Source organism: Saccopteryx bilineata, chromosome 3 (genome assembly GCF_036850765.1).
Source record: "Saccopteryx bilineata isolate mSacBil1 chromosome 3, mSacBil1_pri_phased_curated, whole genome shotgun sequence".
NCBI lineage: Eukaryota > Metazoa > Chordata > Mammalia > Chiroptera > Emballonuridae > Saccopteryx > Saccopteryx bilineata.
In genome coordinates, this window is record NC_089492.1 from 262,425,339 (window position 1) to 262,452,173 (window position 26,835).

A 26,835-nucleotide genomic window follows, 5' to 3' on the forward strand; every position below is an offset into this window, starting at 1 on the left:
TGGGCTAATGAGAAACATACACTTTCTTCTGAACAAACAGTCTTGTCATGCCAGGATGCAAAGCTTGACAAGTGGAGTACAGCCAGGATTTCAGACCCCCACCTACCCTGATCAGAGGTTGTGTACTGCATAAACTGTTTGTTTCCTCATTCACAGAAGCCCAGCCCAGAGCCCTGAGATTCCCTACACCAGTGGTAGTCAACCTGGTCCCTACCGCCCACTAGTGGGCGTTCCAGCTTTCATGGTGGGTGGTAGCGGAGCAACCAAAGTATAAATAAAAAGATAGATTTAACTATAGTAAGTTTCATAAAGATTTATTCTGCCAAACTTAGCGAAAATCCAACATAAAGTACTTAGTCAGTAATTATAATTATATGCTTTAACTTGCTGTAACTTTACTTTATAAATTTTATAAAGTAAAGTTACTTCCCTACTTTATAAATCACCATTACTGTGGAACCGGTGGGTGGTTAGAAAATTTTACTACTAACAGAGATACAAAAGTGGGCGGTAGGTATAAAAAGGTTGACTACCCCTTCCCTACACTGATGCACTGGGGTTGCGGGTGGGAGTTGGTGGTGAAGTGTTCCTCTCAGAAGACCCCTCAATAGTCAGATGCACTGTTCCCTGCATGGGGTTGGGGGCAGTGCCTGCTTCTTCCTGAAATGCTCTATTGCTTTTACAAGGGCTTTCTCAAGGACACTTGGAGGGGGTCAGCTTTCTTGGCAGGAAGCAATTAGAACGGAGGAAGGAGGCTGACCTGCCCTTAGGGCAACCATGAACCTAAGGAGGTGACTCAGAAGTCTGAGAACTTGAGGCTGCTATTCCCAGATGAAGCCACATTGGGGGCTGGGGAGTCCTGTCTCCTGCCTCTCTTAGAGTGCACAGGCCCTGGGTTACCATCTCCTAAAAATGTTCCCCTTAGGCCCTCATCATCTCTGGCCCGGGTTAGTCCACCTCCTGCTTTCAGGCTTGCTCTCTGCCCCATGTATCTGCTCCACAGAAACCAGAGTGATCCCCCTAAAGCTCAAATCTGACCACGTCAACTCTTCAAAAGTCTCCCCCTGCCCTCAGTATCATAAACTTCTTAAAAGTCCCTCAAGGCCCTGCATGATCTTCCACCTGCTGACTTCCAAATCCTGTTCTTCCCCCACCTCCCCCTTCTGTACCCTGCACTTGAGACACCCTGAATTGCCCCCTCCCATTTCCTTACGAGATCTCTTAGGCTTCTGGGCCCGTACACAAGCCATTGCCCCTCCCTGGGCCACCCATTCATTCTCCTGTCTCAATGATCTCCTCTATGAAGCCCTCCCAGATCTCAAACAGTTGTCCTCATAGTTCTCCTATAACTTCTCATGTGATTCGGTCAGCTGAGCTGGGCACATGTGTAAGTCTCCAAGTAAAAGGGACTGGATTGCGGTAGAGCGTCGGCCTAGCGTGCGGAGGACCCGGGTTCGATTCCCGGCCAGGGCACACAGGAGAAGCGCCCATTTGCTTCTCCACCCCTCCGCCGCGCTTTCCTCTCTGTCTCTCTCTTCCCCTCCCGCAGCCAAGGCTCCATTGGAGCAGAGATGGCCCGGGCGCTGGGGATGGCTCTGTGGCCTCTGCCTCAGGCGCTAGAGTAGCTCTGGTCGCAATATGGCGACGCCCAGGATGGGCAGAGCATCGCCCCCTGGTGGGCAGAGCGTCGCCCCTGGTGGGCGTGCCGGGTGGATCCCGGTCGGGCGCATGCGGGAGTCTGTCTGACTGTCTCTCCCCGTTTCCAGCTTCAGAAAAATGAAAAAATGAAAAAATGAAAAAAAAAAAAAAAGGGACTGGATTAGTTGAGACTTTGTATTGCAAGTGAACAAAATCAATTCAAACAAGCTCAGCCAAAAAAGGAGGCTTAGTGGCTCATATAATTGGAAAGTTCAGGCACTGCTGGATCCAGAGGCTCAATGATACACTCTCTCTCCTTCCCTACTTCTGCTTCTTTCTGTGTGTGACCTCATTGTCCTCTCCAGATGGGTGTTTCCTATGACCTTTCACCTGCCTCGGGGAAAGACAGGTTCCCAGATCATATTGTCCCAAATTAATGACCCCAGAGAAGACGGAGCCAAATCTCCCAGCATCCCTAAATAAGGGTATGGGAGAGTGGCCCAGCTGGGGCCACGTGCTCATCTTTGTCTTCATCATTGTGTTCAAGGAAATAGAGCTCTACTGTTGTTCAGATCTCGGTCACATGCCTACTTCTATGACAAGGAAGGCCAGGAGGCAGGGCCAGTTACTAGAAGAAGAGGGTAGGAAAAGTTGCTAGTGAAAAAAAAATAGCCACCAACTTTTTGGGGGTCGGGGCACTTGTTGAAGCGATGTGGAGACTCTTGAGGAAATTTAGAGATGGGCGCTATGGCCAGGGCCCCAGTTGGGACTAGGGAAACTGTCAGAACCAGAGGCAGCTCCCTCTCAGGGCAGCATGGCTCCTCTTTTGTGCAGTCTCTACTGCCCTCTGCACATCTTCTCCCATCTTCATCTGCTGATCGGCTCCTGCTCACAGAGTTTCTACCCCTCTTAGTTTTATGTTGTACTTACTGCAGCTCACTAAGGCTCATCCAGGTCTCTTGGAAGCATCCTCAGCTTCCAGTCTTGCAACTGACTTTCCAGTCCCTGCTTCCCAAGTCCAAATTCCTGAAAAAGAGGAATCTGGCCCAGATCAACTTTTTAACATAGGCCACACAGGTCAGAGGTCACTGGACAGCATGGGGATGACTCACCTTTGCATCGGGTGCTCTCTCCCACACAAGTAACTTCTCTATACATGCTTCCTAATTGACCTCCTCAACCTCCATATGCACCTGAGAATGTGACCCTTTCCTAGAGTTTCATTATGTATTGCTGCGTAACAAGCCACCCCAAGACTTAGTGCTTAAAACAACAACAATTTATTTTTTTCATGATTCTGTGGGTTGGCTGGGCTCAGCTGAGAGGTTTTCTTGCTTCATGGCTGGGGTCACTTATCCAGCAGCATCCCACTGGAGCTGAGCTGGGGCTGGAACAGCCAAAGTGGACTCACTCATGGATCTGGCAATTGATGCCGACAGCCATGGGAAAACTACTATTCTCCTCTAGCTACTTATGCTCCAGGGCTGCTCTGTATCACAGAGTGGACTTTCCAGCAGGACAGTCCAGACTTCTCTACCTAGGAGCTGGCTCCCAAGAGGCATAAATGGAATTTACAAGGCCTCTTAAGGCTTAAGCTTGGAAACCATACGACATCACTTCTACAGCATTCTATCAGTCAAAGCAAGACACTGAGTCAACTCAGCTTTTTCTCTACCTCTGGATGGGAGAAATATCCAAGTCACATTGCCAAATGGCAGGCAAGATGGGAGAAGCTTTGGGTCATCTATGGAAACAATCTACCAAGGCTTGAGAAGGGCAAGTGGAAACATACTTCCCCCATCCTAAAACTTTTATTATTATTTCCCCCTTCCTCCCATGCAAGATTTGGTTGATTCCTCCCAGGATGGCAGAGTGTGTCTGGGACCCTCCATTCCATATGCCCTCCCAGGCAGACACCCTCCAGCCTAAGCCAGTATTTTCTTCTGCTGCTCTCACAGAGATGCCCCTTGTCTGATTCCTGGCCTGTGCCTTGGGATGGGTGGCATTAGTGTCTGCACCCTGGGCTCGCCACCAAGGGGAGGGGACGATGCCCTTGGAGACTCCAGGGCAGTGGTCCAAGAGTTTTGGATTCCGAGGCTCCTTCTCTATCCTCTGTCCACCCTGCCACTTCTCAGCCTGAAACTAATCATCCCAAGCTTGGTCAGTGGGACAAGGGAGTGCGCGCACCCTGCTGGCTATAGAGGGCCCAGCAAGAACTCAGGTTCAGAATCCTGGGGAGTCTCTTAGGTCTGGGTCTCTGGCCGGGAAGAAGAGAACCTAGTCTCCACACGGACTTGAAGGGACCTTCTGCTTTGTAGGAGAGTGCTGCCCTTCTGGGCCTTCCACTGTGGCCCGGCTAGAAGCGGGCTCCTGCTGGTGGATGGAGCTGTCCAACCACTACCTCATCCCAGTCCATCGAATCGACTAGGGTTTGAGGGAAGGGGGCGCCGCTCAGGGTTCCAAGGTTCTCTAAACGGAGAGGAAAGAGGGTTAACTTGAGAGCGAGGGGCAGCCAGCTTTTTATTTTCTTTTTGAGATTCCCCATCCTGGAAAAAAGTTATCAGGCTTCCCATCTCCCCCCAATCCTGAATCCGCAGCAGCGGAAAGCCCGGAGTCAGGCCCCCTCCAACCTGGGAGCCGGAGAGGCCAACCCCCGTCCCACCCCATTCACTGCGGTCGTGGGGCGGTCGGGGAAGGCGAGCTCAGCTGTCCTCTGACACACGCAGCAGCAGCGCACGGGCGACAGGGAGGCGAGTCTGGCAGCCCCGCTCCCCACCCCGCCCCCGCGGGCTCGCGCGCCCACACTCCCTGCCGCTGCCCGCCCCTTCTCACGCCCCGGACGCGCCTCCCTCCCGCAGCCCAGCCCCGCGAGCTCCGTGTCCCCGCCGCCGCCTTCTCTGGCCGGGCCGGGTCGCAGCCGGAGCATGGAAGCCGCGGAGCCCAGGGAGCCGCGCGAGCCCGGGCCGGGGGCAGAGACCGCCGCGGCGCCGCGCTGGGAGGAAGCCAAGACTTTCTACGACAACCTCGCGCCCAAGAAGAAACCCAAATCGGTAAACACACGGCATGGTGTGGAGTGAGGGAAGGGGAAAGGTCACCAGTGGAGGGGTCGTAAGCCCCTGGAGAAGGAGGGACCCGTGGCGCCCCTCCCGGAGGGGCAGAGCTCCTCAGCACCAGAATGCGCCCGGCCGTTGGCGCGGGCTCGGGTTTATTTTGGGAGCTCTGCTCCGTGTTTTTTTTTTCCGGGGCTCGGGTTCCACGCCAGGATCCCCTTCCCCCATGCTGTCATCAGCGCCCAGCTCGCGGCCCCGCGGCTCGCCCCTGCCGGAACCGGCTGCCTGAGGCTTGGGGGCAGCACTTGTTGGCAAAGCCAGTCAGTGGCACCTGCAGAAGCGACCCGGGCCCCGGTAACCGGACTCTGGAAACCCGGCTCCCTGCTGTGCGCTCTGGTTTCCGCCATCTGGGTACTGGGCTTCGGACCCGAGCCTCTGCCTTTGGTGTCTGGCTCAGGGCCTTGCACTCTGGGCTGCGGCGCTGCGCTCCCCGCGTCCCAAGGGTGCGCTCAGCGATCCGCGACCCTGGCTCTGGGCTTCCCGCGCTGAACTCCACCTCAGCTCCTAGCTCTGATCCTCTCACAGTGAGCATTGACATACCCGATACCTCGGTGGACTCAGCCCTCTAGGACGCAGGAAAGAGGTCCTCTTCCCATCTACCAAGTTCTTGATTCCCTGGTTGGCCCCTGGGCCTTGCTCATTCCCACTTCCCAGATCTCGTGGAGGGGACTGGGAATAGAGGCTGGCTCAGAGCATCCTCCAAAGAGCTCCCACCGACCTTAAAATGTCTTGCTGCTTCACTCCAAAGACCCTACCTCAGGAGGCCCACTTGTCAACAGTCATTTCCTGAAACACTGCCAGCCTCCTTCAACCCCCCCCCACCCCCTCAGCAGCAGAACTGAGAGATGAGTTAGGTTGAGTCGTGTCAGGAGCTCACATTGAACTTAGGGTGACAACTGCATGTGGTGAGTGCTTAGGCGGAAGACCCTATAACTGCGGTGAAGCAGAGAGGAGTTCGGCTTTGTAGAGGTGGCATTTGAGCTGATCATAAAGCTTGAGTAGGTGCTTTTTCCCAGACAGAGAGGAAACCGGATAGGCAAAAGGCATGGAGATGGCAACTGAGTGGGAGAATGCAGGATCTTTGGAGGAGAGTTGGAGGAGTGCCAGAGATGCCTGGAGGGCCTTGAGAGTTATGTTAAGGAGCCTGCACCCTATTTAGTGAGGTTAGGAGTTTTAATTTTAAAACTAAGTTCCACAGAGCCCCATGTTTCAGGAGGTCTGCACACATGTGAATCCAATTTATTTTCCTTCTTCTAAAAGTATGTTTTAAGCAATTAAAAATGTTTGATAAAACTCAACTCACTCAAATGTGTTATGTGGATGTTTTAGCATCTTGGAGACCACTAACATTAATTTATGCTTCAGGTTGATTCTTTTTAAAAAGCAAACCTCAAAATAAAGCTTTTCTTGTGATCTGTTTAATAGAAGGGTATCTTGACATTGATGACAATTATTGCTGAGTCTCTTGAGGCTTGTAGTTTAAAACAAAACGAAATACCTACCTTTGATAATTTGCAACCACTTATTGGTATGGATCAGGGCTTTTGCAATACTGCACAAAAAACAACAAATGCAGAAACAAATTGGATGATGAATCTTAAGTCTGCACTGGCATTCTAACTCCCAGTTTCAAATTTCTCATCACCAAAATGTGTTGTTTTCATTGGTTGACGTTATAATAAATATTTATGCATGTGTAATGCATTTGAATTTGTAAAATAGATTTATACCAAGAGGATACGGTATTATCTGGTTTACATATTGGGGTTTCCACCAAGAGATCATTTGAATAAAAGGTCAACCTGCTTTTTAAAAAAGCATGAAAACCATTATGGAGCTACGCAGGATTTTTCAGCAAGGGATTAACTTGGTTCCATTTTCATTTTAGAAAGATCACCCTGGGCAGTGTGGTGGATGGATTGGAGAGGGTGTGTCTGGCAGCAGGGAGACTAGTGAGGAGGCTGGTCCTTGCCTGGAAGCAAGCTGGACTAATGTCATGACCTGCAGGATGAGAGAAAGGGGTGGACATTGGGGACTGAGGTGGTGAGTGAAGCTCACCAATTAATTTCCTCCCCAAACTCCAAGGAACCCTGGAACCCGGGCCCAGCTGTCAGCCATGACCTTTCTGTCAGCCCCTCACAGTTTTCTAAGAGGCAAGGCCTCTTACCCCTTCCTGCTGTAGCCCCTCCTTCCACAGGCTATTTTGGGGGCTTTTGGCTTCATGGGCCACATCAGGGTCTGGCTTGGACTCATTCTCATTCCCAGGAGCCTGAGTGAACTATTTAAGCCCTGAGACCCATAGGAGGCCCTCATTTCATGGGGTCAGAGGACTTCCTCAGTACAGACCCATCTGTCTCTCTCCCCTCCAGCAGCCCTTCTCTTTCAAAGTCCTTCTAGAAATAACAGCTCTTGGCCATGTTCCTATCTTGGTCCCAACAGGCAGAATCATATTGGCCTAAATAAGAGCTCCTTAGTCAGGCTGGGTGGGGCTGGGCTGCATTCCATTACCCCCACCCCCAAAGCCAGAGGGGGACGCCAGCGTGGTCCCTAGCTCTGCTGGAAGGCAGAGCGAGCTGCCAGGACCCTGGCTCCCTGGAGGTCAGTGCTCCCAGGCGGACTTGCTGGTCAAGCGTAAGCGTCTTTCTGACCTAGTCTCAGTCTGGAATCTGGACTGCTTCCTGATTTCTGAAGGAACTGTCCCCAGGTTCACCTGACAACACATGACTGGGTGACCTCCCTCTGCAGCTGGGTCCAGGAGGGTCTCTAAGTGCTTGCTCATACCCAACTGTGGCCAACCAACCCCTTTCACCTGTTCCTTCAGCTCCACCTGGAGCCCGGACAGGCTGCCATCTCTCCCAGCTGGGATTCTTATTCCCACAGCCATTCTTGCGCCTTAGACTCCACATCACTTGTACAGAGCAGGCTGAGTGGGGAGGCAGGGTCCTGCCCTTGGAACCTCCATTCTGAGGATAAAGAGAGCCCTGCCCTTAGAATCCTCAGTGTTAAGGCACTATGTCTCTCACCATTTCTCCCAAATCTGGAAAGGGAGGGCTGTGTGGAGGGAGGGTCCTAGGGAAGTAGCTGAAGTAGTAGGGGTTGGGGTCTACTGGGAGTTATTGAATAGGGGCATATGAGGAGGGGAATGGCTGCTCTGTGGACAGAGGCCAGACTAGAGGCCAGAGAGTTGGGATCTTATCCTGACTCTGCCTTGACTTTGCTGTGTGACCTAGAGTAATTTTCTGTCCCTCTCTGGGCCTATTTCCCCATCTTTCAAAGAAGAAACTAGAGACTCCAGGAGCCAAGGCAGCTGCGATGGTTTTCTTGCAATGGCCCAAGGTAGGATGAGATGGGGTCTGGGCAAGACAGCCAGAGGGGACCCAGAACACAGCAGCCTGGCAGGGACTGTGGGACAAAGTGAGGAGTGAGACCTTGGCTGACTGCCTGGACGGGGGTGGCCAGCTTGGGAACCTGCCTGAAAGAGGCTGGGAGGGCAGCCGATTCTCTGTCCTTGAAGGGATGATGGGCTCTGTCCCTAGGGCAGTAAGCCCAGGGGGCAGGACAAGCTCAGACTGTGTCCCGAAGGCCACCAGGCTTCCTGGGTTTATGAGAGTAGGTCTCTCTACCCCCCCCCAACCCCACCCTTACGATTCTTGGCCATCCCCCATCACTCTTTTTCTCTAGGTATTTTAACTTTACTTTCTTTCCTTAAAGGGTTACAACTGCTGAGGGGTTGGGAGGTACCCAACCCAAGGGCACACAGATACGTGCTGGTAGCCAGCAACCGGGAAGAGGCTCCTGTCCTTCAAATGCCTTAGACTGGCCCTGCTGGCCACAGACAGCCCTTCGGTTGGAGTAAAAGTCAAATGCAAACTGAGGTCTACCTCACGAACTTGGGAACTTTTTGGTCTTCCATTCCTACTCACAGAGTTTAAAGCCCCGCTAGCCACTGGCCAGTCATAACTACTTAAATCAAACTGATTAAAATTAAATAAAAACTTAAAATTCAGTTTCTCAGTCTCACTAGCAACATTTCAAGGTACCTGTCGCCACATGTGTAGCCACGTGAACAGCTCTGGACATTTCTATTATCACAGCAAGTTCTAGTGGACAGTGCTCTTCTAAAGGATGGTGTAAATCTCTCCCTGGAGGACGGACCATAAACTCTATGGGGTCAGGGACTGCACTTGTCTTGTTTCCTGCCATGTCCCCAACACAGTGCCTGTTACCTGGTAACCACTTAATGTGTCACCTGACTGGAACCCAGCTTTGACTCCAGAGAGATGCAGCGGGGCCAGGGTTCTCAGAAGCAGACCAGAATGTGAGGTCCTTTTATGAGTCTTGCCCCCAACTTGATCCTCTCGCCTGTAAAGTAGGAATCATGGTCCTAGGACAGGTCACAGACACGTAGTGGGAAGCTGGATGTCTGTGAGGCCCTTGGGAACCCACATCTTGGTCTCCCCCAGGGATTACAAAGGGCCCCGCTGCTCTCCGTGATGGCATACACCTGTCTCCGCTCCGCTGGAGGTGTGGAAGGGGTTCTGAGGCCCTCCTGGGACCCTGAGAGAAGACCTTCGGCAATCTAGCACCTTCCTGCTTCTCACGTGCGCTCACGCCCGCATGCCCAGAGCCCTGCTCACCTTTGTGGGTCACCATGTGTGTGCACACCTCTTCAGGCCTTCCTCACCCTATTCCTTCAAGTCTTCGCTCAAACACCTCCTCTCCCACGACTAGTTTCTCTGAACCACTGTCACTAAGACTTTTTCTTCTGTGTTCTGTCATTCCTTTTGGTCCTTTTTGTATCTCTATTTATCTGACTTTTTCCCCTACCAGTCTGTGAGCTCTGAAGACAGCAGCCAAATCTCTACCAGGACTACTCCCAGGCAGAGCCCAGGTGCCTGGCACAAAGAACCAGTAAATGTTTGTCAGATCTGCATCAACCAAAATGTATTCTCTGAGCACCTACTATATATCAAGCAATCTGAACAGATTAGGATACTGCATTTAAATTTCTAGTCCATGTTAAATTTATTTTGGCAAATACTGTTTTTTGTTTGTTTTCAGGTGAGAGAAGGGAAGACAGTGAGGCAGACCTCCGCATACTGCATGTACCCCAATGGGGATCCACCTAGCAACTCCATCTGGGGCCAATGCTGGAGTACCAAACTATTTTTAGTGCCTGAGGTTCATGCGCTACAACAGAGCTATCCTCAGTGCCTAGGCCACATTCAGACCAACTGAGCCACTGGCTGCAGGAGAGGAAGAGGGGGAGGGAGAGGGGAGAAGCAGATGGTCGCTTCTCCTGTGTGCCCTGACTGGGAATCAAACCCGAGACATCCATACACTGGGCCAAAATTCTATCCATTGAGCCACTGGCCAGAGCCAGCAGTACTGTTTTTCATTGAAATATGTTACTTAAAAGTTCAGAGGCATTAAAATTTTATTGAGCACCTCCTATGTGCTAGGTACAGTTCTAAGTTAGAAATATAATAAATGAACAAGATTTTTGTACTTCCTGCTCTCTCAGAACTTAGGTGTGTTTCCTGCTTCCTCTCTAGAACTCTGTCTAGAAATAGAAATAGTTAAATAAGCAATTATAATTTAGTGTTAATTTTTTATTTTATTTTATTTTATTTTTATTTATTCATTTTAGAGGAGAGAGAGAGACAGAGAGAGAGAGAAAGGGGAGGAGCAGGAAGCCTCAACTCCCATATGTGCCTTGACCAGGCAAGCCCAGGGTTTTGAACTGGCGACCTCAGTGTTCCAGGTCGATGCTTTATCCACTGCGCCACCACAGGTCAGGCAGTGTTAATTTTTTTAACAGAGACAGAGAGAGAGTCAGAGAGAGGGATAGACAGGGACAGAGAGATAAGAAGCATCAATCATTAGTTTTTCATTGCGCATTGCGACACCTTAGTTGTTAATTGATTGCTTTCTCATATGTGCCTTGACCGTGGGCCTTCAGCAGACCGAGTAACCCCTTGCTCGAGCCAGCAACCTTGAGTCCAAGTTGGTGAGCTTTTGCTCAAACCAGATGAGTCCATATTCAAGCTGGCGACCTCGGGGTCTCGAACCTGGGTGCTCGGCATCCCAGTCCGACGCTCTATCCACTGCGCCCCTGCCTGGTCAAGCTATAATTTAGTGTTAAATTTTACTAAAAGGAAATAGAGGTGGCAAACCCATGAATGGGATGAGGGAAGGCTTCCTGGAAGTGACATGTAGTTTGGGACCCAAAGTTTGGGTAGAAGTTAGCTGAATAAAGAGAGAAAGAGCAAATCAGGAAGGGGAACAGCATGTGCGAAGGCTCAGAGGAAGAATAGAAGGTGTGCTTACACATGAGAAAGGTCAGCTTTTGCAAAGTGGGGTCAAGGGAAGGTGAGAGGGAAGAGCGAGTAGGGGGCTGTCATGAAGAGTTTCGTACTCCATATGGAAGGCTGAGGAAAGTGGGCACCACTGAAGTGAAGAGGGACTGGATCAGATCTGAATTTGAGAAAAATCCCATGACAACACTATGGATGACAGATTGAGGCGATAAGAGATGTTGATGGACTGAGCCATGGTCAGGAAGACAGAAAGAAGTGGATGGATTCTAGGGAAGTTGACAAGTGTTGGTGATTGATTAATGGGAAAGGGAGTTGAGGAAGAAGGCAGACCTGCACTGACTTCTGGGCTTCTGGTTTAGGTGATGAATGCATGGTGGTGCGAAGCGGTGAGATGAGGAAGGAGGGAGGAGTCAGGTTTTGTGGCGGAGAGAGCGGTGAGAATTCAGCCTTGAGCATGTTGAGTTTGAATGTCTGTCAGTCAACTGGGACAGTTAGATACATGAGTCTGGAGCTCAGGAGAAAGATCTAGGCTGGAGATAAATTTTCGTATGTAATTGTTATGTTTCTAGGTACCATTTCCTCTTTAGGGCATGTAGCTCTCCTTTTATAACGGAAACCATCTGGAGACTGTCTTGAGCATCAGTCATACCCTGGCTCCATACACTCTTCATTTTCCTGTTGTGTCCAGATGGCTAGCTAGATGCAAACTCCCTGAGAGCATGTCCCTGCCACCTCATCATGCTTCTTGGTGGGGAGCCATCATTTCTCTCAGTCTCCAGCTGGGTCCTTCACAGAGGGGGTCTTCTCCTAGGTCTGCCCCTGGGTAAAACTAAGCCTTCTAGGGCAGAGGCTGAGTCTGGGTCTTCTTCCTGCGCCAGTACCCTCAGCAGCTGGCACATGAGACCCACCTCAGAGTGGTGTGAGTGATGGCCTTTCTCCTGCACCTCTGCAGCCCAAGCCTCAGAATGCAGTCACCATTGCTGTGTCCTCCCGAGCCTTGTTCCGCATGGACGAGGAGCAGCGGATCTACACAGAGCAGGGCGTGGAAGAGTATGTGCGCTACCAGCTGGAACATGAGAATGAGCCATTCAGCCCCGGGCCAGCCTTCCCCTTTGTGAAGGTGAGGGGCAGTCTACCATACAGTGCCGTTGTGGGGGTTAGAGAAAAGCACTCCCCTGGGTGTCTGAATAAGGAAGAGGGACCCTCTGGGAAGATGCTACCCCCTAGGAGCATGGCTTAGCTAGGGGCAGAGCCATTGTGGGAAGAAGAGGCCATTCCATACTCTGGACTAATGCAGCCCTACACCAGGTAACCAACCAGTTTGGTGAGTGGGAAGTGGGCTGGATTTCAGCCTCCACTCATGCTTTCCGTGATTCAACTTGCACAAGGGCTGAGATTAGGAGGAGAAAGTTTGGGTCCGCTGAACTCACCCAAACCCTGGCCCCTGACCCTCCTCCCACATTGGATTCCAGTTCACCTTCCCCCCCAAACCTTGCTACCAACTCCAGGTATTGGTCCCTGGGGTCTGAGCTGGAGGGCACCCTCTCCCATCCAGGCTCTGGAGGCTGTGAACAGGCGTCTTCGGGAACTCTACCCTGACAGTGAGGACGTCTTCGACATTGTCCTCGTAACCAACAACCACGCTCAAGTGGGTGTCCGTCTCATCAATAGCATCAACCACTATGGTGAGTATGAGGGGTCTGGCCATGGGACACCCCTACCTGACACCTGGGGATGGGGCCACACCTCTGCAGGGTGAGGGTATACCAACTAGGACCCAAACCCAGCGGTGTGCTGATAAACTGCCTTTTGTGTGTGTGAGAGAGAGGAAGAGAGAATGAAAGAAAGAGAGACGAGAAGGGAGACAGATGAGAAGCATCAACTTATAGTTGAGGCACTTCAGTTGTTCGTTGATTGCTCCTCATATATGTCTTAACCAGGGGGCTCCTGCCAAGCCAGTGACCCCTTGCTCAAGCCAGCAACCTTGGGCTCAAGCTGGTGAGCCTATGCTCAAACCGGCAACCTTGGGGTTTCGAACCTGGGACCTCAGCGTTCCAGGTTGATGCTCTATCTATTGCGCCACCACCATTTCAGTCAGGCTGAAAATAAACTGGCTTAAAAAAAATCCAACTATAGCATTGACATTTTCAGGGTATAAACATTTTCACCAGTGCTGATTTCAAGCTACCAACAGTTGAATGATCTAACTCAGTGGTAGTCAAGGTAGTCAACCTGGTCCCTACCGCCCACTAGTGGGCGTTCCAGCTCTCATGGTGGGCGGTAGCGAAGCAACCAAAGTATAAATAAAAAGATAGATTTAACTATAGTAAGCTGTTTCATAAAGATTTATTCTGCCAAACAGCGAAAATCCGACATAAAGTACTTGGCAAGTAATTATTCTTATATGCTTTAACTTGCTGTAACTCTGCTTTATAAATTTTATAAAGTAAAGTTACTTCCCTACTTTATAAATCACCATTACTGCGGAACTGGTGGGCGGTTAGAAAATTTTACTACTAACAGAGATACAAAAGTGGGTGATAGGTATAAAAAGTTGACTACCCCTGATCTAACTGGCTCAAAAATTCCCAGGATATTTAACATTTGGTTCTTGCAAGCCAGTATAAGCCAGTTCTAGGACACCACTGCACAGCCCCCCCATGTGATCGGGCAGGGCACCTGCTGCCTTTGTGCCTCAGTTTCTGTATCTGCAATGGGGCTGACAGGCTTCCCAAGGCTGCTGGGGAAAACAGGTACAATCATCAGAGTGACTGCGGCTTTGTGGCTTTTTCCTTTTTAAAAATTTTTTTTTTTTATTTACAGAGAAAGAGAGAGTCAGAGAGAGGGATAGATAGGGACAGAAGACAGACAGGAATGGAGAGAGATGAGAAGCATCAATCATTAGTTTTTCGTTGCGACACCTTAGTTGTTCATTGATTGTTTTCTCATATGTGCCTTGACCATGAGGCTACAGCAGACCGAGTAACCCCTTGCTCGAGCCAGCGACCTTGGGCTCAAGCCGGTGAGCTTTTGCTCAAACCAGGTGAGCCCGCGCTCAAGCTGGCGACCTCGGGGTCTCGAACCTGGGTCCTCCGCATCTCAGTCCGACACTCTATCCACTGCGCCACCGCCTGGTCAGGCGGCTTTGTGGCTTAATTCAAAGTCTTGATTGAAAGTAATTGGCCCTCCAGGGCTAGTTTAAGTTGAAAAAATATCTTTTATTATTAGATTACAGGGGTGTCTCTTAGAACCACAGAACAAGAAGTAAAATTAGTTCTATGAAGGCCGGAACCCAACAACTGGAAGTCTCTCTTGGGCTTGTTCTCTCCCTGGTCCTTATTTCTACTTCTCTCAACAAGTCTATTTCTTTGTTATTTCCTCCTCCCCTCACCCCAAACATGGCCAAAATTTTCTAAGTTTGCAAGTCCTTATTTTAAGCAACCAAGAGAGTCCAGTTGGCATTTGTGTTTAAAGACTTTATTTATTGACTTTATAGAGAGGGGGTTGGGGAGCAAGAAGTATCATTCATAGGTGCTTCACACTAGTTGCTCATTGCTTGCTTGTTGTATGTGCCTTGACCGGGCAAGCCCAGGGTTTCGAACTTGCTACCTCAGCATTCCAGGTCAACGCTCTAGCCACTGCGCCACCACAGGTCAGGCCCAATTGGCATTTTTTAAATCCTAATTTCAAATTGTTGGGAGCAGGAGTGATATTCAAAATATTTAACCACCTGTGATGTAGGCACCGAGTAATCAGGACAGACAGCGCCCACAGCACTGGAGCCCATCCAGAAGGACCCCTGCTGTGCCCAGCCTTACCCTTTCCCTTGCCGATTGTGCTGCGTGAGGAGTAGGGTAGTGTTGGGCTAACTCAGCAGGCTCAGAGCAGCAGCCTTTCACCAACCAACAAATATTTTTACAACCTGTGCAGACCTGGGTACAAGGTGACAATCAGCCCAGGTCATGAGAGAATCTGATTGGCCCAACTTGGGACAGGTGTCTGCCCCTATCCAATCAGCTATGGCCAAGAGAGCTACTCATGGCTAGGGACCCACCTTGTATAGTACTATGATTGCCTGACAACAGGCTGTTACTGTGAGCCAGGTAATCGCTCCAAAGATGTGATCATCCTCATTTCATGGATGAACAATGAAGGGGGAACTCTGGCCTAAAATCACTCAGAGAATTGCTCCACTGCCCCACTGCCACTCAGAACCAAGACGGTGTCTACTGAACATGGAGCAGCCACTCTAAAGCCCTAAGGGTTGACCCAGGCGTCACCTGGGTGTTCTCTACCTCCTCCCAGACCTGTTCATCGAGAGGTTCTGCATGACAGGTGGGAATAGCCCCATCTGCTACCTCAAGGCCTATCACACCAACCTCTACTTGTCAGCTGATGCAGAAAAAGTTCGGGAAGCCATTGATGAAGGTGAGTCAAACTGGGGAGGGAGAATATAGGAAGTCTGGCAAAGGGATCCCAGTGGCGGGAGGCCTGGTCTTAAAGCTCTGAGTAGGTGCTAGGGGCTACCATAGTAACTGGAAGGGGAGTACCTTGTTTAATTCCTATGACCTGTCTTATAACTCTGAGAACAAGGCCCCACCTCTTCTACTGTTGCCCATCTATTCGACTCTTCCACCCCTGCCCTACCTTGGTAAGGATGCTTCTACTCATCGCCATCACTAGGCTTTTATTTCCATGGAAACCCTCCTTACAACCCAGAAAGCTACTCCCTTCTAGGAATCCTCCAGAAAACCCTCCTTACAATCCAGAAAGCTACTCCCTTGTAGGAATCCTCCAGGTCAGTAGCAGTTCTGGTTCCTGTGTGACCGTGGGCAGCCTCTGCCCCTCTCTGCGCTAATGTGTAGAGAGAGAAGCACCTAGTCCAGCCTGAGCAGTGAGTGGGGTCAGGAAATGGCCAGCATTCCAGCAGCTGAGGTGAGGTTAGGAGACCCAGCCACTGTACTGACAGTGAGAATTTCCTTCCATGTGTGTCTTTCTCAAGGGGCAGTTTTGGGTGGTGGCCATAGCCTGCGTCCTCCAGTAGGGTGTACATTATCGCACATGGAAGAAAACAGGCCCCACTGCCTGAGAGGGTTCCTCAGGCTAAGCACTACTGATAGGTTTATCAACCATCAATATATATACTCTTTCACTTTTCTCTTCCTCCTTCATGCTGTCTCCTGCCTGGAAGCCAGGCCTCTCTCTCCCTGATGCCCCACTTTTCTGAGCTGCTCAGGCCTCTAGGAAGCTATCTTTAACCAGGAACCAGAAGCCATTTCCCTACATAAATATCACACGCTCTGGTTGGGGCCTCGACACTGGCCTGCATGTGCGCCTCTATATGTCTGCAATTTGAGCACAAGCTAGAGGGCAGGGGCTGGACGGCGGGGAGGCCCTGCCCAGGGTGGAAGTGGTTTTGGTTCATTTTGGCTCCAGTACTGGCAATGCTGAGAGGGTGCCTGGCCTGATGCCCAGTGCCCGGTCCTACTTATAACCTCCTCAGGCTATCAAAGTTGCTATGGGGTTGGCATTGCTCACATCTCCCAAAGTTCTGCCTACGCCCAGCCCTTGTGATCACAGATTCCCAAAGAGCAGGACTGAAGTGGCCTTTGGAGAGACGAAGAATATGGAATGGACCAAGCTGCTGACCAGGTCTCCAGCCTCCTAGCACTGGCTCTCTTGTCTAACATAGCTCTAGCCTGGAGCCTGGGTTTCCGACAGGCATCCTTGACCTTCTAGAGAAGCGCAGGGTTGCAGAGAGTCTGGGCCACAGTCTAATGTAATTAGTGCTGCCTCTCATGGCCACCCACATTGTTTCAAGGAACCCTGAACGGCCAGGCTGCCCTGAGTAGGGCATGCCTGAGTGTTTTTGTGGCAGAAGACGGAGGGTGCCCACACCCACAACACCCCAGACTGCAGCCTGGGGTCTCAGCCCCAGACAGAGCTGAAGCATCCTTAATTTTTTTTTTTTTTTTTTTGGTATTTTTCTGAAGCTGGAAACGGGGAGAAACAGTCAGACAGACTCCCACATGCGCCCAACTGGGATCCACCTGGCACGCCCACCAGGGGCGACGCTCTGCCCACCAGGGGGCGATGCTCTGCCTCTCCGGGGCGTCGCTCTGCCGCAACCAGAGCCACTCTAGCGCCTGGGGCAGAGGCCAAGGAGCCATCCCCAGCACCTGGGCCATCTTTGCTCCAATGGAGCCTTGGCTGCAGGAGGGGAAGAGAGAGACAGAGAGGAAGGAGGGGGGTGGGGGTGGAGAAGCAAATGGGCGCTTCTCCTATGTGCCCTGGCCGGGAATCGAACCCGGGTCCCCCGCACGCCAGGCCGACGCTCTACCGCTGAGCCAACCGGCCAGGGCCTGAAACATCCTTAATTTTACTGAGAGATTTGCTGGACTCAATGGCAGGAGAGTGAGGACAAGCCAGAGTCAGGGTTCCTTCCAGCCCCCCCCCATAGGTCTATATCAGGAGCCTGGGAAGAACTCTGGGAAGGACACCAATGGCCTTGGGAACCATCCTTCCAGCCAGGCCTGACGTTCAGATGGTCCATACCAACATGACCTTACTAGATATTAAAGTATTGACATTCCTCCATACTGACTGATAAATGACTCCGCCCCTGAGTCCTCTAAGTGCCCCTCCCTATTCCCTGGGACTTCCCTAGAACTTCCTACCAAGCAGTAACTAAAGGGAAACTTGGGCTTAGGCCAGGGCCCTCAGACTTCCACTCAGAGCAAAAGCCACCACCCATTCTTATTGGCCAGGTTTTAAATATTCTGAATATTAGCTTCCATTAGCCTTGCTCAGTCCTGGTGAGGCAGGTGGGGCGAGGAAAGTTTGAGAGAGCCCTTGCCGGGCCAGGACAGCTGAGGCAGATGTCAGGGGCCCCTATTGCCAGGATAAAGGCAGACAATATTTGCCTCTCTCTGCACAGGGATCGCAGCCGCCACCGTCTTCAGCCCCAGCAGGGACGTGGCTGTTTCCCAGAGTCAGCTGCGTGTGGCCTTCGATGGGGATGCCGTGCTCTTCTCTGACGAGTCGGAGCGCATTGTCAAGGCCCACGGGCTGGACAGGTTCTTTGAGCATGAGAAGACCCATGAGAACAAACCCTTGGCCCAGGTGCTCTACACATTCCCCAGAACCCCTAGTGGTGCAAGGTGGCTCCTCAGAACCTGCCCTTGACTGCACTTTCCAGTCCAGAACCAAACCCTGAGCTTGGCCCAGAATCCAGCCGGGTCTCCTCACCAAGTCTCCAGCCCTCATCTCTCTCACCTGACCTCTGGCTTCCCTTAGTGAGCTTCTACTCCTTCAGAGAATCCCATCACCCTCGCTGCAGCCCCACCCTCCCTTGGAAGCCCCCCTCCTCTCTCTAAGCCTCTCTCTAAAGCCCCTACCTCTCCTTGACAGCCCCTAGCTGAGGCCTCCATCCCCTCCTGGAGGCCCCATCCCCTTTTGGAGGTCTCTGTCCCCTCTTTGAAGTCCCCATTGCACTCTGAAAGCCTCACCTCTCCCTCTGAAGCCACCACCCTCTCCCTGGAACCCTCATCCCCTCCCTGAGATTCTCCTGCCCTGTCTCTCAAGAAGCCCCCATTTCCCTCATTGGAGGAAAGGAAAGGCTGGCCTAATGCCCCTCACCGGGGTGGGGAGATCCCACTGGGTAGGGATCTGGAGCAGACCCTCTGTTTGGGTCACAGCGTCCCTAACTACCTCCTGCCATCCATCACTTGGCAAGGATCTCAGGGACCCTCACTCACCGTCAAATGCTCAGAAGTCTCCCCGAGAGCAGAATATGCCCTAGAGCAGTGGTTCTCAACCTGTGGGTCGCGACCCCGGCGGGGGTCGAACGACCAAAACAGAGGGGTCGCCTAAAGCCATCGGAAAATACATATTTATTATACAATACATTTTAAAATAAAATATGTATTTCCGATGGCTTTAGGTGACCCTTTCCGATGGCTTTAGGCAACCCCTGTGTTTTGGTCGTTCGACTCCCATCAGGATCGCGACACACAGGTTGAGAACCGCTGCCCTAGAACTTGGTCAGAATTCCTTGGGGTCGGAACTGTTGGGATTCTTCAGCCCTCCTGGGAGCTCCTATATGTGCTTTTAACAAAAATCTCAATCATCCCAGAGCTCCTCTCTCTGAGAGCTCAGCAGGCTGAGTTGTGGTCCCTGAATATTTATTTCCTTCCATTCTCATCAATTCTCTCTGAAATCCTTGAGAATCAGGGTGGGCATGTTTTCCCACTAAGTGGTAGGCAGAGCCCAGGAAACCACTGCTTGCTCCAGTTACCCAGCAGGTGAGGGGTCTCCAAGATTGCAAGCTCATCTTTCCTTATTTCCAGCTGCTATAGTAGTTTTCTTCTTCATCATCATCTGGTTCTTTATTCACATGTCCTTATTGCCCTTCATTGTTCCCAGCACTGTAGAGAGTAAATGCTTCCCCGACCCTAACAGAGCCAGACCACAACACCCTGAGCCAGTTATACACAGGTCTGTCTGGCCGTGTTGTTTGCAGCTGGAATCCATTCTCCCTGGAGGTGCCCATGCCATGGTGACTAAGTATGTTTAATATCCTTTCTGCTGGTATGCACAGAAGATCATACTTATGGAGCTGCAGGTCAGACACCCATGTACCCAAGGGCACCATAGATGGACATACACAGTAACAGCTGTCCTGGTGCGGCTTTTCTGCCACAGACATCCCCAATCACAGCAGTACGGACACCCAGACCGGCATAGCTGCCTACAGTCCCAATGATTGACACAGCAGCCTGAACAGGCAGAGCAGAACTGAGAGATTTGGGGCTCTTGAGAAGCTTTCCAACCCCAAACATCAAGACACGAGTGCTTTAGGGAGGATCCCAACCAGAGCGGGGGCAAATGATTGGGAGAGGGATGAGCTCACAGTCTTCCCTTGCCTTCTCATAGGGCCCTTTAAAGGGCTTTCTGGAGGCTCTGGGTAGACTGCAGAAGAAATTCTACTCCAAGGGCCTGCGGCTGGAGTGCCCAATCCGCACCTACTTGGTGACGGCACGGAGTGCAGCCAGTTCTGGGGCCCGGGCTCTCAAGACCCTGCGCAGCTGGGGCCTGGAGACAGATGAAGCCTTGTTCCTTGCGGGAGCACCCAAGGGCCCCCTCCTCGAGAAGATCCGTCCTCACATCTTCTTCGATGACCAGATGTTCCATGTGGCTGGGGCTCAGGAGATGGGCACGGTGGCTGCCCATGTGCCTTATGGTGTGGCACAGACAGCCCGGCGGACTGCACCCCCGCAGCAGGCCCCAGCCACACAGTAGCTGAGCCACCTGCCTCGCTGATGCGCAGTGCTCCAGGCACAGCTCCCTGTCATATCTGTCATCCAGTGGACTCTTCTAGGCCCTTACCACACTACCTTGCTGCATGCCCGCCCTCATCCCTGTGAGTAGACAATTATGCAGACTGGGCCAGCATTCTCACCAGCCCTCATTTTGGGCCAACACTGTGTCATGACATTGGCTAGGAAAGACAGGGACCGGATTTCAGGGGGAAGTGGATGGGACAGGGGGTGGGAGGGTCAGAGGAGCCAGAATGCCTCCAAAGGGTGTTGGGATGAAACCCAGCTCAGTGTAGTACATAGAACACTGCTTCGAGAGAGAGGCATCTGCCTCCAGGCTCTGTCCTGGCATTAGCCGCATGACTTTGAGTAAGTCCTTTCCCTTCATGGGTTTCAGTTTTCCCCTCTTTTAGGTGGTTTTCAAACTTTCCTTTAGCTAAAGAGGCTTAGAATAATAAGCTTGCCCTCTTGGAAGGAAGCCTTCTGCGCCACTGGTCTGCACGGCACCTTTGCGCAGATGACAGAAAGACGCTGTCTCCAGAATGAATTATGAAAGATGGCCCTTCCTCTGGGCTGGCCGTACCCACGCTGGGGTGCACAGCTTGGTTGGCAGGATGTAAGTAGGATGTCAGCCTCCACTGGCTCTTCAGCTCAGAGGCCTTTGTCAACTGGACAAAACGCACAATCATCCATCCACAGCAACCCTACCTATACTTTTACACATTTGGAAAACACTGGACAAGATGACCCATTTGCTTCCTGTGATCCTCTTATCTGAGTCATTAGGGGTCAGCTGCCAGGTGGAGGGTGTCTGAGAAAGGAATGAGAGTGAATTTAACCTGCATGCAAACTCTGGTTCCGCCCGCAGGGGGCACTGCAGGCACTTCCTGGGAAGCAGTTTTAGTGGCAGGCTGCTCATTGCTTCCTTTGCGTTTGCTTTTAGCCAAAGTTCAGCCGTTCCTGCCAATCCCCTCACCTCAACCCTCACTCCTTCAATTGTATCCTGCTGTGTCCAATTATTGTATCCAAGCAGCCCTGCCGCCGCCCGCCCCGGGGAAAGAGGTGGCATATCAGGGTTTACTGTTGTGGGCCCAGGGGAGGGAGCTCGGTTCCAGGCTGAGCTGAGGGAAGGCCTGCCTGGGATGTGTGAGGGGATCTGCTCTGCGTTGTGGCCAGTTGGAGAGGAAGGGTTGAACTGTGCACTGGAAGACTCTCCAGCTAGGGGATCGTGAGTGGAGGTAATGAGCTCTCCATCGCTAGAATGCTGTGCAAGGACACCTTCTGAGGTCCTCTGTGACTCCTCTACCCTTGCAAGAGCCCCTGCAGCCCCTTTGTCACCATTTCCAGGGTAGAATTGTCGCTGCTTGGTGAGTCAGCCTCCTCTGCTGACCAGCCCAGCTCTCTCCGGAGGGATTGTGGGCACCAGTGGCTGGTCCCTCAGGAAGACACAAAGGTGTGAGTAGACATCTGTATGGGGGTATTGATTGCCCAGGTCCTGGGGGGACTCATAGCTGTGAGCAAGCACTTTGTGAAGAAAGCCAAAGGTATCACTGAAGTAAGCAGGAGCCTGGAGGAATGTGGAGAACTGAAACCACTTATGGGGACAGGATAAAGGGGTAAAGGGCCATCCGAGGCCTGATCTGTGTCCTTTGGTGGACACAGCCCATTGTCTGAATGGGCACAGGTTCTGGGCAGTGTAAGGTCAGGCAGTAGTTGCAGAAAGATCATCCAGAAAGGAGAAAAAGGTGAGAACACAGAGGTGGTTTTCAACATGAACAACAGTTCGGGCCAGAATTGAAGTGCTTGGCTGGGCTTTGACTGTCAGCGCCTCGAGGCTGGTCCTGGGGAGGAAGGGCAAGGCTGTGCTGCGTGCCCAGCCTGATGCCCAGCACTGACTGCCTTATCAGGGGAAGGGCAGGTGATGAAGATGACTTTGCACAAGGTCATTTTCATCCACGGCCAGGATCTTTCCAGGCAACAGAGGTGGACTCAGGGCAGAGGGCTTGGCTTTGAGCCTCTTCCTCTTTCCATGCTCTGAGCCCAGCCAGAGATACTGTGAGACCTCAGAGGAAATGAGGAGGAAGTCAGAGAGCTCAACCCAAGTCACCTTTGATCTTGGCTGGATGCAGAAATATCTTCTGCTCACCATCCCCCTGGTCAAAATTACCCCCCTTGAATGAGCCTTTAGGGCTCTCAGAGCAAGCTGGTAGCCCACAGATTGGCATTAGGCTGTGTGACCAGGGTGGACATGTGCACAGCGAAGGCACCACCAGATGTCTCCTAATTAAGATAAACCCAGGGATTCTGGGAACCAAGACGCCTGCCCCCAGGACCTAGTGATAAACACTGCAGATTCTTCTAGGTCTCTCAGGAAGCAGGAAAATATGATGCTGGAAGCAGAAAGATAAGGTGCAGTAAAAGCCTGGATCTCACTGGAGCCACCATTAATAGACAGAGACAGCCCTGGGCAATGAGAGACAGTAGGGTCCAAATTCTATTATTGAAACCATAAATGAGAATGTCAGGCCTAGAAATAAAGCTTCAGAGGCAGGAATAAAAGGCCAGAAGTCCTGAGGGCAGGCTGAGGTAGCAGCCAAACACACTTGCTTATTTCAAGGGGTAAGGAGGAGCATTCACCAGGCAAATTAAAAAGCCAGGTGAGCACCAAAGCCTCAGGCCCTACATGTTCTGCAGCTCTGGGGCTCAAAGACCACAGCTTCCAACATGCTGGACCCCTGTAACCAAAAGCAAAGTCCTGCAGAACTTGTCCCAGAAATGCTTGCCAACAGTCCCAGACCCAGTGGCAACCACTACTCAGCAGAAAAACAGGAGCCCTGTTACTAAGCAATGAGACTGCTAAGATCATTGCAAAACAGCCCCCTCCCTTTCCTGAGTGCACAATCAGAATGGTGGTGATAGAGCAGAAAATGTCAGAAGAAATAAAAACCGGCAAGAAGCTCAAATCCAAGATGGATCTGGCATTATAATGATATTCAACTGGTACGCATCAGTACAACTAAACTGGTGCTTAAAGTATTGAAATGTGTCTCTAGCAGTTGGTAAATAGCTCTGGCCTGAGTCCCTGAGTGCCCCTGAATGGCCTCAGTGCCCTGGTCCCTCCCCTGTGAGTGCTCCCTCTTCCCATGGTCCAATAAAAGGGCCTTCTTAGGAGGCTTCTAGGAGGCTGCTCCAGCATGATGGCCAGTGTCTCCTCTGTTTGCTGGTTTCCGTACTGGCTTAAAGAGGTAAACCAGCTTGCCCTCCCAAGCTGATGAGTGAGGCGCAGGGAGCAGAACCCCTGTCTAGCACTAAGCCCAGCTGGCTGTCCAGCATCTGCTCAGGGTGGATTTGTTGTTCTTGACTTGTCATTGCCCTCATGGGGCCACTTGGGAATGATAAATGCCAGTAGATGGAGGGGCCTTAGCTAAATATGAATTTTGGATAAAGTGAGATGCCCAGTGTTGACATCAGGGCTCAGATCTAACAAGTCATCCATATGCCCTCCGTGGAAGCAGAAGCAAGCTCTTCACAAGGACGGTCCCCGTGAGAGTTCCAGCTGGCTCAGGAAGTACTGATCAAGGGAGAGAGAAAACTCCAGTGAAAACTGGGATGTCAGTTTTCTTGTGCTGTGAGGTATGGGCGAGAAACACACATACCCTCATGACGGAATTGTGGAGCAGGAGAAAGCTGCAGAGTTAGGGGGTTACCAAGGTTCCAGGACCCACGGCAAGGATGACAGGTGTGGAAACCGTGCTACCCACAGCCATGGTTGCTGTCGCTGTTCCATCGTGTTCTCTGCTAGGCCCAGTCCTGGCCTCAGAATCCTTCTCAACCCAGCATTCCAGGTAATCACTACCAGTGGGTTGGAGCGGGCATGAGAGATGAAAACCTATTTTGCCGTCCCCATTGGATATTGCTTTGGATGGGGCATGCCAAGCCCTGGATTCTTATTTTCTGGTGCTGTAGTTCAACTCTGAGACTGTCAGGGTCTCACCTGACTCGGGCAGAACACAGAGGGAAAATGGCAGAGGGAGAATGCAAAACCTGCTAACTGTGCACAGACAGCTACCCTGGTCACCCATTGATCGTGGGTGACCAGGCATTTATCATTCCCAAGTGGCCCCACGAGGGCAATGACAAGTCAAGAACAACAAATCCACCCTAGGCAGATACTAGACAGCCAGTTGGGCTTAGTCCTAGACAGGGTCCTGCTTGGGCTTCCTCAGGAGTGCCTGAGAAACAGAGTCCCTGGTTTCCCTGGCTTCAAGCAAAGTGCAAACACCCTCCTGCCAGTAGGTGGCACTGCAGGCCCGCCCTCAGCTGCTGGTGGTAGTAATAGTGGTTTTATTTACCGGTTATTTTTCTCTCCTTCCATAGTACTTGGTGCTGTGCTGGATTCTCACGGGTAGCTTAGCCAAAAAGTACATTAGGTGCTCTGAAAATGTCTGTTAAATGTACCTGTCTGGTAAGACCAGTTAGCTCTTACCAACAACCACTGTGATTGTGTATATGGACACATTCAGTGTGTGTCACAGGATAAAAACTGTGTATTGTATGCATGTTCATGTAGGTGTGTGTAATGGGTCCGGTATCTCTGCTGACAACTGTGTGTGTGTGTGTGAGAGAGAGAGTAAGTGTGTGTGTGTGTGTGTGTGTGTGTGTGTACAGGGTGGTTATCTGTTGACTGAGTGTCCTGAGCCCCACATACTGCTGGCCGGTCCTGCTTGCTGGGACTAGTTCTGGCTAGTCCTGTCATCTCATGAGCATTTGCACGTGTGTAACATGGGGGCTGCTAAGGCCAGGCCCTTTATCTTTCTCTCCAGCTTCTTGCCTCTGGACAACAAGGTCTGGGCTCCTAACACTCTCCCTCCCACCCTTGCCCCCTACAGCCATGGGCAGGAAGTGCTAGAATCTGTGCCAGGACACTCCCTTTGGCTACACCTGCTTTACCATCTCTCCCACCCCTGACAGTCCAGGGCTAACATGTCCATTTGGGAAGACTGTACACTGCACGAATCCAGATGGAGCCATTCACACTATGACATGAGTGGTACCTCCTAGGCACCTGCAAAGCCTGCTAACTGTGCACAGCTACCCTGGTCACCTGCTGGCCATGGATGGGAAAGCTGCCTTCTCCAACGCACCCCCTGGGCCAACCCACCCTGGGCTGAGATTCCTTCCTCTGCTTGGGTGTTCTACTCTGGCCCAGAGTGATTTACACTTGGCCTTGGTCAGGAAGCGTCTCTCTGATGGGCCATCCCCTGGAGGCCTTTGGGATTCAATTTGTGAAAGTGAAATATGGCCGGCGGCAGTTTTTCAGTTACTCATCTGTAAGACAAACCAAAGCCTGACAGACTGGGGTCACTGACTCCCATACTCCTGGCCTGGGAGTGAATATGGCTTCATGGGCCGACTGTTAAGATGGGTCTGCAGTGAAATTAGGGTAAAGGCCTCAGGGTAGACTGATAGCTGCCATTAAGTGAAAAATCATGAAATCACCACAGACAGGCCCTGATGCCTCCAAAGGCCCGGCAGGAAACCTAAGTTAGAAGGAGGGCGAGGCAGCATCTTCAGTCAACTAGAGAACACACGACCTGCCGTGGTTGCTGCCGTGTGGGAATGGAAGCTAGTGTTGCCAGATATTTTGCCCCATTTTTCAAGAGGTGTTACTAATCTGGACTTTTAAATGTTGGTGACTATTTTGAAGTTAGAAAACACTGTGCAGGCCAAATAAAACACACCTCGTAAGCTAAATCTGGCCTTTCAGTCTCCAGTTTGCACCCTCTGGCTCAGGCCCAGTGAATTGTTTTTTTCAGAACCGACTTACTGAGTGTAAGGCTAGTACACCCAGACTCATGGAGTTTGGGATCTTTCGGAGACCTTAGAGATAACCTGGTTCATCCCTGTGTGTTTTAAACTGTGTACATATGAACTCCTTTATTAATTCAACAGCATATCCTTAACTTCTAGTTTTCTACTTATAAGCATCTCCGTACCCCCACTTTATAGCAAGATTTAAAATGAAGCTTCTGCACATCGTATGTTTTTATCTACCTGTCAGAAGTCCTATTTTATACCATGTGCTTAATGATAGTTCTACCTCTATGTTTTGCAAACCTGAGCTGCTCTGGTCTTCCTTCTAACCTAACCCCTTTGGGTTGCTTTTTATGGCAAACCTCAAGTGCCTCCTTCAACGGTTGGAGCACGTGCCTCTTCATCTGTGGGACTTCCCTTGCCTGGAGATGGATAAGACTGCTCATCCTTCTCCCGGCTTTGCCTGTCCTCGGCCGCTATCAGCTGTCCCCAGCTTCCAGCTGTCTGGACTGCAGCATTCAGCTAGTCACACGATAAAGGGTGCTATGTGCTGGTCATCGTGGATCCCTTTTGCTCCTCATGCTTGTCCTATTCCTTAATTTTACAATGTGAGCTTCTGCTTCTTAAAAAGCCATG

At 51.3% G+C, this 26,835-nt stretch overlaps 1 protein-coding gene across 2 annotated transcripts; it reads left to right on the plus strand.

Annotated features, from left to right (window-relative positions):
- Positions 1-4,499: 4,499 nt before the first annotated feature.
- On the plus strand, positions 4,500-26,835 carry NT5C1A (5'-nucleotidase, cytosolic IA). 2 transcript variants are annotated; one of them, XR_010730467.1, is made up of 7 exons: positions 4,500-4,688; positions 12,021-12,188; positions 12,624-12,753; positions 15,374-15,496; positions 18,006-18,190; positions 20,003-20,489; positions 26,568-26,835. XR_010730467.1 is itself a non-coding variant. In XM_066269545.1 (6 exons), exons 1-6 carry the CDS (start codon positions 4,563-4,565, stop codon positions 20,366-20,368), a joined length of 1,098 nt encoding a protein of 365 aa, XP_066125642.1. In that variant the 5' UTR covers positions 4,500-4,562; the 3' UTR covers positions 20,369-26,835. The 2 variants fall into 2 exon arrangements, 1 of the variants encoding a protein (XP_066125642.1); XM_066269545.1 differs by having other exon boundaries at positions 20,003-26,835.